This window comes from Erigeron canadensis, chromosome 6 (genome assembly GCF_010389155.1).
Source record: "Erigeron canadensis isolate Cc75 chromosome 6, C_canadensis_v1, whole genome shotgun sequence".
Taxonomy (NCBI): domain Eukaryota; kingdom Viridiplantae; phylum Streptophyta; class Magnoliopsida; order Asterales; family Asteraceae; genus Erigeron; species Erigeron canadensis.
Genome location: NC_057766.1, coordinates 19,528,335 through 19,538,401, shown reverse-complemented (window position 1 = coordinate 19,538,401; position 10,067 = coordinate 19,528,335). Strand labels below are relative to the sequence as shown.

At 35.9% G+C, this 10,067-nt stretch overlaps 3 protein-coding genes across 3 annotated transcripts; all 3 read left to right on the top strand.

The window, feature by feature from the left end:
• Positions 1–229: 229 nt before the first annotated feature.
• On the top strand, positions 230–3,855 carry LOC122603517. The gene is made up of 7 exons (XM_043776242.1): positions 230–1,129; positions 1,777–1,832; positions 1,922–2,031; positions 2,128–2,287; positions 2,793–2,885; positions 3,164–3,295; positions 3,532–3,855. Exons 1-7 carry the CDS (start codon positions 373–375, stop codon positions 3,592–3,594), a joined length of 1,371 nt encoding a protein of 456 aa, XP_043632177.1. The 5' UTR covers positions 230–372; the 3' UTR covers positions 3,595–3,855.
• Positions 3,856–5,124: 1,269 nt separating this feature from the next.
• On the top strand, positions 5,125–6,974 carry LOC122604416 (disease resistance protein RUN1-like; the record flags this gene model as incomplete). The annotated part of the gene is made up of 3 exons (XM_043777311.1): positions 5,125–5,624; positions 5,714–6,818; positions 6,924–6,974. Coding segments are annotated over exons 1-3 (1,656 nt in total), but the record flags the coding sequence as incomplete, so codon positions are not given.
• Positions 6,948–9,571, top strand: LOC122605600 (TMV resistance protein N-like). Its single transcript, XM_043778560.1, has 3 exons — positions 6,948–7,211; positions 7,494–8,453; positions 8,792–9,571. Exons 1-3 carry the CDS (start codon positions 6,999–7,001, stop codon positions 9,362–9,364), a joined length of 1,746 nt encoding a protein of 581 aa, XP_043634495.1. The 5' UTR covers positions 6,948–6,998; the 3' UTR covers positions 9,365–9,571.
• The last annotated feature ends 496 nt before the right edge of the window (positions 9,572–10,067 follow it).

Sequence of the window (10,067 nt, the reverse complement as noted above, 5' to 3'; positions counted from 1 at the left end):
TAGATATAGATAACATCATTAAAACAAATTTGTTTTTTTTCCATTCTAATTTATCCTCTACAACTTATAAAGAATGAAGTGAATGAAATCGATTCTCCCTTTTTAATTTTCTTTTTCAATCTCCTTTATAACCAAACAATCAAAAATATTTCGTAATACCAGACACCCCCTTTTCTAACTAATAAGTATTTCGTAGTACCAAACACCCCTTTTTCTAACTAACGGTACTGCTAGTAATCTTTACTCTAATCAACGCAAGTGTAGTATATTCACATCGGTGGCAAAAAAGAAAAAATAGAAAATTCGTGGTTAATAATATCCGGTGGTCAACGAAAACTATCACTTCACCTGCCGCCGGTCAACACTACAACAATGAACTCATCGCTAAATTCACTCCACCACTATCCACCCATCAACCACCACTATCCACCACTTCCCAAACCCAATCTCCACCGCAGCACACCCACCTGCTCTCTCCGCCGTCGCCGCCACTTCCGTCGCCGCCGCAACACCATCGATTTCACTACCACTACCACCGATGCCACCACATACCCACCTGACCCAGATTCCAAACTTCACATGGTAATCCGCTTAGATAATCCACCTGTATCTATACATAACTTATTGAATTCTTTTAACTTTGACTTGAATGAATTCATTGAATCCGGAAACGACGCCGTTTTGGATTTACAAACTTTGATCACCGTTGATAGTGACAAGAGGGTGGTGGTGTCTTGTCGGAAGTCAACGGTGTACTTTATGGGAAAGTTAGTTGTTTTAAGTTTGGTTAGTTTCGTGATTTTTAAGGTTTTGAATATTTTAAGGTTAGGGTTTGGGAGTTTGTTAAGGAAACGGGGCGGTGTCGGCGGGGAGGTGGTGACTAGGAGAGATAGGAGTTTAGGTGGGAGGGAAGTGGTTGTAAGTGCTACTAAGAAAGATTTTAGAAATGAGGGAAGTGTGAATGTGAATCCGTTGTCGAGTGTCGAAGAGTTGAGAGATTCCGTGGCCACGAATTGGGAGAGGTCGAATAAGAGGCTTCCGGATTGGTGGCCGGATACTCATGCTGCGCCGTTGGAGGGAGTACTTGATATGGAGGAGAGTCAACGGAAGGCGAATTCGTTGATTAGAGGTTTGTTTTTTGAAATGTGAAATGCATTATGATTTTGTTGGTTTATGATGAATTACATTACATATGCAAACATTATCATACTTGACTACTTGTTTTTGATATGTATCAAATAGATTCCTTATGCTAAAGTAAATAGAAAAGAATAAGAGGGTGACACACATGGTAGTCGTCTATCAAGTTTTAGATGAGTGTGCATCAAATTTTTGATTTTTCATAACAATGTTGCACGCTCCTTCAAAATTTGGTAAATCAGTCAAAAATTGAACGGAATGATGTATGTCTATATGGTTCTTCTGTTGTCCGAGGTCAGGCCTATTTTCACACCACATGAATTACATGCCAATGGAGAAGGTCATATTATATATAGGGAAAAATAACATATGATTCAATGGTGATGTCATTATTTAGGGAAAAATAACATTGTACAGTTCATTATTAGGATAAAATAACATTCTGTTGTCTGATGTCATTATCGTGTTGCATGTATCATGTATATATATATATATATAAAACCAGTAGGCGCGGGTTGTGTTATTGTATTTCATTATAGAATTGCATTTCGCGTAGGTAACAACACTATTTCTCAAGCTTCCGTGATTGTTGTTGACTTCCTCACCGAATTACATCTTCCTCAACTTGATTTCCAGCAATCTTGGACTATAGAACGAGTGGAGAAGATCTCCAAGAAGATGATATAATCTCGGTGAGTACATCTTTTTCAATTTTAGTACTTCTGTGTTCTTTTTTTTAAACTTATGTAAATTATATTCTGATTATGTGAGTGGCAAACAGTTGCGTCAAATATGCAGGATGTCTGGAGTGAAAGTATTTATCGAAAACAATAATTCACGAGATTCAATCTTTCGCACATCCGTTGACTTTATCTTAAACACTTGTGCCAGGTATATTGTTTCAGCAAATGATACTTACAACAATCAAGTTGTTTGATTTTCATGTATTCATTATTCTAAAATCTTTTTTCTAATAAACTTTTGCAGGGTAGCAAGCCATTCTACATTTGTTCAGATTGATGGTGAGGATGCACGGGAATTTATTGCTGGGCTTGCCGATAACATTGGTCTTGAAAGCTTTCGTGCTGCTAGGATTGTTACTGCAGCTGTTGCGGCACGTACACGTTCATGGCTCTTACAAGCTTGGGTGAGTTATAGTATGCTTTTACTTAAAACAGTTGACAATATGAATATTACATCTGGTGGGCAATATATGCATTATGTGAGAGGTATCTAAATGAGTGGGTTGAGCCGGTTACGTAATGAAGCAAAATGGGTCTTTTACTGCTCTGGTGAAACAAGTTGGGTTAGGTTAACGCGCATCACTTTTCGTCCAATTTATTGCAGTTTTTATAAATATTTATTGTGCTTACTGTTAAAAAAAACTAACTTGTTGCACTAGTTCAAACCTAATTTACAAAGCACCGGAGATTGCATATTTAACCTTTTTTTTAGAAGTTAACAAAAGCCAAATTACTATGATGAGTTAAATACTGCAGCGTTTTTTAGTAATGTATTTACCAGGGTAACAATTGGCAATTGCCCTTTCACCCAAGAAAAAAATATATAGTGGGACGGTTGCACTTTTTTGTAGGTAAAAGGCTGGGCCAATCATTATAATTTATTGACATTGCTCCATTTGCTATATTTAGGCTCTGGAAATGCAAGGTAAACCTATTGAAGCAGTGAACGAATTGTCGAAGTTATGTCTAGTTCACAGGATATTTCCCCCAATAGAAAACTCTGTAAGTTTAGTCACATGGTAAAGCTTTGTGAATTTTCTCTTTTTCTTGGTGTTTCCAGCTTTTGCCTCACAAAGTATGCATTTAACGCTAATGTGAGGAACTTGAATTCACTTTTTGGTGGTTGGTGAGACATTTTTTTGGAAGCCTTTTTTTTTATGAATTGCTGGCTGGTGGGCAATCTTCTGGTATAACTACTTTTGCAGGAGAGGAGGCTAATGGAAGGTCTTATCAGAAAATAAATAACCGGACCTCATATTTTGGCTATTTGTTTTGTGCAGCCTGAAATGGAGATGGTAGCTAACGGGCTGGAGAAGCATCTGAAACCGGAACAAAGAGAATATCTGATGAAAATGCTAATAGGTATATCTAGTGAAGAGAATCGCAGAAGTCTTGTTGAAGCTTTAGGTTTGGTATGTTTACCCACTTATACATCTTATTTCCTTTATAATAACTACAATGTCTGACTAGATACATGATAGAATAATATGTTAATTATATAAAATACCCTTTAGTAACAATCAATAGAGGAATCTTATGATCCAAGGCTACCTAACAATAGTCATGTAGCATTAGACTTTTGGTGAAACGAAATATCACATAGAAAGGAAAAATGTATGCTGAAGAATGTCTTTCGTTCTCCTTGCAGGAAATGTCAGCTGGAAGTGTTAGTGATCAAGAAGAAAACGTAATAAAAAATCAAGAGCTTTGAGCCTAGAATAGAAGATGCATTGAAGCTCAATTGACGTTATAATAATTACTAAGCTTCCACAGACAAGAAAAACCATCTTCTGGTTTGTTGCATAATTGGGTCATTAGTATAGCCATAATTTTCAGTGTAGGTTTTTGTATTAGTTGCACTCGATGAGTCTGGTCCAAATGTTATGCTCATTGAGGCATCAGAGACTACTTATGGTATTTTTTTGTACCAGACCTCTCCTTTTTTCTGCATCAGAAACGTTGCTTTCCTCTCTTTCCGTGGCATTTTCATGTATATGATGGTAATGTAGTAATTAAATGTAAAATATTGGTTATTTTTTAATAACTGGACTAGTAAGTGGTTCAAGTTTATCTATCCATGGTTGTCTGGTCTGTCTCTCGATGATGCACCGTTATGCTGTTTTTTTCCGGGTAAAACAGGAGGGGGTGGGGTGAGTTGGATCAGACGACAGCACAATGCTAGTCAAAGTGCTCTGATTTTGGGTCATTTAAAGGTCATTTGGCCAGTTTCCTGTGTGATCTAAACAAAAAGAATTGTCATAGATCAAACCAGAGGGGTGTTGGTATATTTCTTATATTAGAAATTCGATTTCTTACTGGGATAAAAAAGAGTAGATGTAAAGTACTCTCATCAATATCTTTCATAAACACTTTCAATTTTGTTCCATATTTATATATAAAATAGATGTATGCTCGCGAGATGCGGCGGCGATAGATCTAGCCCATCAACATCATCTGATATTCCCTAACTAAATAACTCCTTTAATAATCTTAACCTAGGTTAAGTAACCTTAATTTTCCCTCCCCTGTACGCAAAATCATGTTTTTTCTCCATTCCTAACTTCTTTCCCTCCCCTGTAATCTCCTACTCTACAGTGATATAATGCGATTAAACATTATAAAAAAACTTGATATACACACCTTAAAAATTAAAATAGAATTTACATACAAGAGTATAGATAGTGTGTGTGTGTAGAAACACTAAAATGAATGTTCAAAGGTAGAAAATTTGTAATATACATAAGTCATTCATTTCAAGTTTGATTTATCAATAGTTTAACAATTAACCAAAAATCCATGTTATTAAAAATGAATAATAAATTTGTTAAGATCAATGATCAGTTATGTAACACGACATATTCATCGAACCGGCTCCATTACGCGATCATAGTGATAGTTACATCATCACCATAATATAATAATGTTGCATAATAAGCTGTAACAAAGAATTAGTTTTTTTTAAGGGTGAAACAAAGAATTAGTTATTTTAATAAAAAGGTATAGACTTTATATTGTAAACAAAATAATGTCATATAATAAGTTTAAACAAATGTATATTATAGTAAAAATACAAAAAAATGGATTTTTTTGACAGGAAGCTTCATCACTATTAGTTTAATGAACATGTCCCCACCTATGAATTTTCCTCCAGGTTTCCTGTTGTTGACTTTGTGTATAGGTCTTTCAATATGCAACTTATTAGCTTATTTTCATTCTGCCTTACTGATCAAACACATCAGTTATGGCATCTTCATCATCAACATCATTATCTTTGTCTTCAAAGATATGGAAATATGATGTGTTTCTTAGCTTTAGAGGAGAAGACACTCGCAAGAATTTTGTAGATCATCTCTACTCTGCTCTTGAACAAAGCGGAATACGAACTTACAAGGACGATGTAACACTTCCAAGAGGTGATTCCATCGGCCCATCCTTGTTTAACGCTATCCAAGAATCTCAGATTGCTATCATCGTATTCTCTGAGAACTATGCCGATTCTTCTTGGTGTATGGATGAGCTTGCACATATTATGAAATGCAGGGATGAAAAGGGGCAGATGGTTGTCCCCATATTTTATGGCGTGGATCCCTCTGATGTTAGAAAACAGAAAGATAAGTATGGAGAAGCATTTTCCAAACACGAGCTGTCAGAAAACAACTACCAAAAAATTGCATCATGGAGAAAAGCACTCTTTGATGCAAGTAACATTGCTGGATGGGAACCCAGGCTGGTAGCCAACGGGTAATCAATCTTTTCTTCATTTGCTTTTTTACAGCAGTTTAATTGTGTAAATGATACATTGATACATCTCCGTAATTTCCAATGTGCAGGCATGAAGCAAAATGTATCAAAGAGATTGTTGGTTCACTTTTAGACAAGTTGTCATCCTTAGATTTAATCATTCATGATGAAAACCTTGTTGGAATGGGAACTCGATTGCAAGATTTAAAATCCCATTTAAGAATTGGGTCAGGTGGTGTGCGAATGGTTGGGATATGGGGGGTTGGGGGCGGTGGTAAGACTACTCTCGCAACTTCTCTTTATATGGAAATCTCAGCTAGTTTTAATGCTTGTTGTTTTGTTGGAAATATTCGGGAGGAATCCAGCCAACACAATGGTTTAAAAACTCTGCAAGAAAAAGTTCTATCATCTGCTTTTGACAAAAAGTTTGAAGTGCCAAGTCTTGATATAGGAAAACACAAGATTAAACATATGTTATGTCGTAGGAAGGTATTGATTGTTCTTGATGATGTCGATGACCATGAACAACTGGAGGCGTTAGCTGGATCACATGATTGGTTTGGTGACGGGAGCAGAGTAATAATCACAACCAGGAATAAACAGGTGCTAATATCTCACAGGGTAGACGTGGTCTGTCCGGTTAGTTTATTATCACTTGATGAAGCTATTCGGCTTTTTAGAAGAAATGCATATGATGAAAATAAACCTTTGGAAGATTATGATAAGCTTTCTGTACGTGTGATCTCTTACGTTGATGGGCTCCCGTTGGCACTTAAAATCTTAGGATCTATTCTTTATGGCAAAGATAAGAATGAGTGGATTAGCATGTTGGACAAGTTAAAACGCATCCCGCCGCGAAAGGTCATGGATCAACTCAAAATAAGTTACGATGGCCTAGACAACGACGAGAAAGATTTATTCTTAGATATCGCGTGTTTTCATAGGGGAAAAAAGAAAGATGAGGCAACTAGGAAACTCGATGCGTGCGGTTTTTACCCGGGTATAGGCGTAGCTGTGTTGATACAAAAGGCTCTCCTTACTATTTCTTCAAATGGCTGTTTTGATATGCATGACTTGGTTCAAGAAATGGGACATGACATTGTTAGAAGAGAACATCCCAACAATCCTGAAAAACATAGCAGGGTTTGGAGAACGAATGAGATTGCAAACATGTTTTCTGAATATGCAACAACGGTAAAGGTTATGCTATTTCTGTAAGATAGTCATGATATATATGAGCCCGACATAAGATGCTCCAAGTCTATCTTTATATTGCTTTTTCCCACCTTTTTATTGCAGGAAAATGATAAGATTGAAGCCATACGATACGTTTGTCATGATTATTCACCATGCTTTATTAAGCTTGTTTCAAACATGAAGAAACTAAGATTCCTTGAAGTGAACTACTCGAGTAGCTATTACGAAGGCAGCTACGATGAAGGGCTTGCTTTTCTTTCAAATGAGCTGAGATATATTGAATTACCTTGGTACAGTGCAAGTCCGTTCCTTGAAAGTTTTAAAGCAACAAAACTTGTTGTTTTAAAGCTGTATGGGAGCTTGCAAAAGGAACTTTGGAAGGGCTGCAAGGTAATTCTCTGTTACTATGGTTAGCATATATAGATAGTTGCTTGCTCATGGCATCCTATTAAATGTTGGTTAATGAGAGCAAAACTTTTACATGGCTTGATTCTTTGTCATCTTCCAATAAATATATTATAACTTTTGAATCGCAGAAGAGTAAATTACATGGATCGTCCTTGTGAGTATATTGAGTTGGATATATGTTTCGTTGTAAAAGTACACTGACCATCCTTTATTTGGTTTGGTATTAATTAACCATTTTGTAAAATTCATTTATGTATGCATCAGCATTTGCCGTGTTTGAAAGAGCTTCAACTCAGTAATGCGGATTATCTAGAAAGAACGCCTGATTTTGGTGGACTCCCATGTCTTCAAAAGCTCACACTCTATGGCTGTGACAGTTTAAAAGAAATTGATCCATCACTTGGAAATCATTCAAGACTTGCTTACATATCTATAGGTAATTGTGACAAGCTTACAAGATTTCCGACCATTGTTTGGATGGAAAAGCTGGAAAGACTTAAAATTTCATATTGCGATTCACTATGTGAGTTCCCAGAGATTGAAGCAAAGATGGATAGCTTGGTAGAGTTATGTTTAACAGATGTTGGGATAGAAGTTCTCCCCTCATCAGTCGGAAGATGTTGTACCAACCTTATTTCGCTGCAGTTGATCAATTGTTCAAATTTGAAGTGCATAGAAGGAAACTTTCGTGCATTAAAACATCTGCAGAAGTTTGAATTAGCTAGTTCCACAAAATTTGTTTGGGTTCCAAAAGATTTGTTCTATGAAAATTGTTGTTTAGAGAATCTTTTCTGGTACGTGACGTTGTGCGTGTTTGATGGTGTACAATCTAGTCTTCCTCACTTGCCACGTTTGTTAAAAAAGTTGAATCTCAATGGACACAGACTAAAAGATGGAGAAATACCATGTGAGATTGGTGAGTTATCCAACTTACAAGAGCTACATCTATGTCAAAATGATTTTTCACGATTAGATTTCAGCCTCTTCCAACTTACAAAGCTCAAACTTCTCGATCTGAGTGGTTGCCACAAACTTCTTGAATTGCCTGAGCTTCCAACAAATCTGTCAATTCTCCAAGCTATCAACTGTGACTCCCTTGAAGCCATTAGAGATGATGTTCATAGAAACTGTGAATGGTTATGTCAAGTCTCAATTACTATACAATCAGAAGATGGGCTTTGCAACATCCTTGGTAGTGAGAGATTACTAAAAACCATGCTCCAGGTATGTTGTATGTATGGTTCACCACCATCTGTACATACGTTGTCGTTTTACAATTGTTTATATATATATATATATATATGAACAAATGTAGTATGTGGCTGCCAGATAAGCTTGGGTGTAGAACCCCTCACATACCAATATTTTAATATATATATATATAAATGCTTGGACCCCTGCTTTTTATGGATTAAAAAAACAATATATGAGGGGTTTTACACCCAAGTTAGGTATCTAACAGCCACATACTCCATACCCCCTCTCTCTCTCTATATATATATATATAATATGTAATTAAAATAATCAATTTAATTGTATGACTTGTTTGCACTTTGCATCAGGGAAAGGCTCAGGCTCTGATCATGGAGCTAAATGGGTTAGAGGTTCCACAGAGGTTTAAACCTTGTCTTGCCAAAGGGAGGAGATGTAGATTGAGACTTCCCGAGAATTGGTTCAATGAATTTTCTGGATTCTTATTCTGCTATGTTTCAAAGGAACACTTCTGGTATGATTCTGTAACAATAACAATGGGGCAGGAGGAGGAGAAGCAACAGATGCAGATGGAAACGGGGTGTCATCAAGATGAGCAAGTGTTTTGGATGAACGAAAGTGCTGATAGCCATACATGGATGGGGTATGTTTCGTTTGAGTCATTCAGAGGCACCACTTGGTGGGAAAAAACTGTCAAAACATCCACTGCCATTGATGTTTCCATCGACGCGCCTTTTTCTTGGGATAATTCACTTATAAGTGGGTTTGGAGCTAGACTCGTTTTCAAAAAGAATCAGATGGAGAAAACTATTACAAGAAGCAATCATTCCTATGAAGATGATGATTATAGATGTAAGTTTAATATCCTCCGTGATTCAAGGTCTCTTTTTGAGTGTAGCTTTATCCAAAATAGTAGTATATGAAAATTTTAATATGGGAAACATCAGTGGTTGGAATTCATGCCTCTGAAAACAGAGATCATGGGTTCGATCCTTATGCCCAACAAGGCTGGAGGTCCTTTTCTACCTATGGTAGAACTTGGAAGGAGCCTCTCTACCTTTGGTAGGGGTAAGACTGTCTACATATCAACTTCCACCTTTAAAAAAACGACATATGTTCCTTGCTAATGATAAGGGGCATTCCTTTATTTTTTTTTAACTTTTTTTTTATAATTATTATATTGTAATTTATTTATTATATATGTTATTTATTGATTATATATAAATCTCATATATCCCCTTCTTAATCTTTAAAATAACATATTTACCCATATAAACTATATAATATCATATATCTCCATACTAAATATTAAAACTCACATATTATCCATTTCATTAAAAAATGTAATAAAAACACAATCAGATAGATTAATTTTCCATCTTACCACACATATTAGATAGATTAAATAAAGAAAAAAACATTTGAATCTCCCTTTTCTTGCTTCGTTGTTTGAGATATATAAACAACCCTAAATGGCAACTAAAACAACTATAGATCATAGCAAAATGTAATTTAACGAAATATAATTCACACCCCAAAAATTCTTATTTGGGTTATCGATATCTATTTTTTTTTATTGGTTTAATACTTGTATATCAAAGAAGAAGGATTGTTAGCAGATGTAAT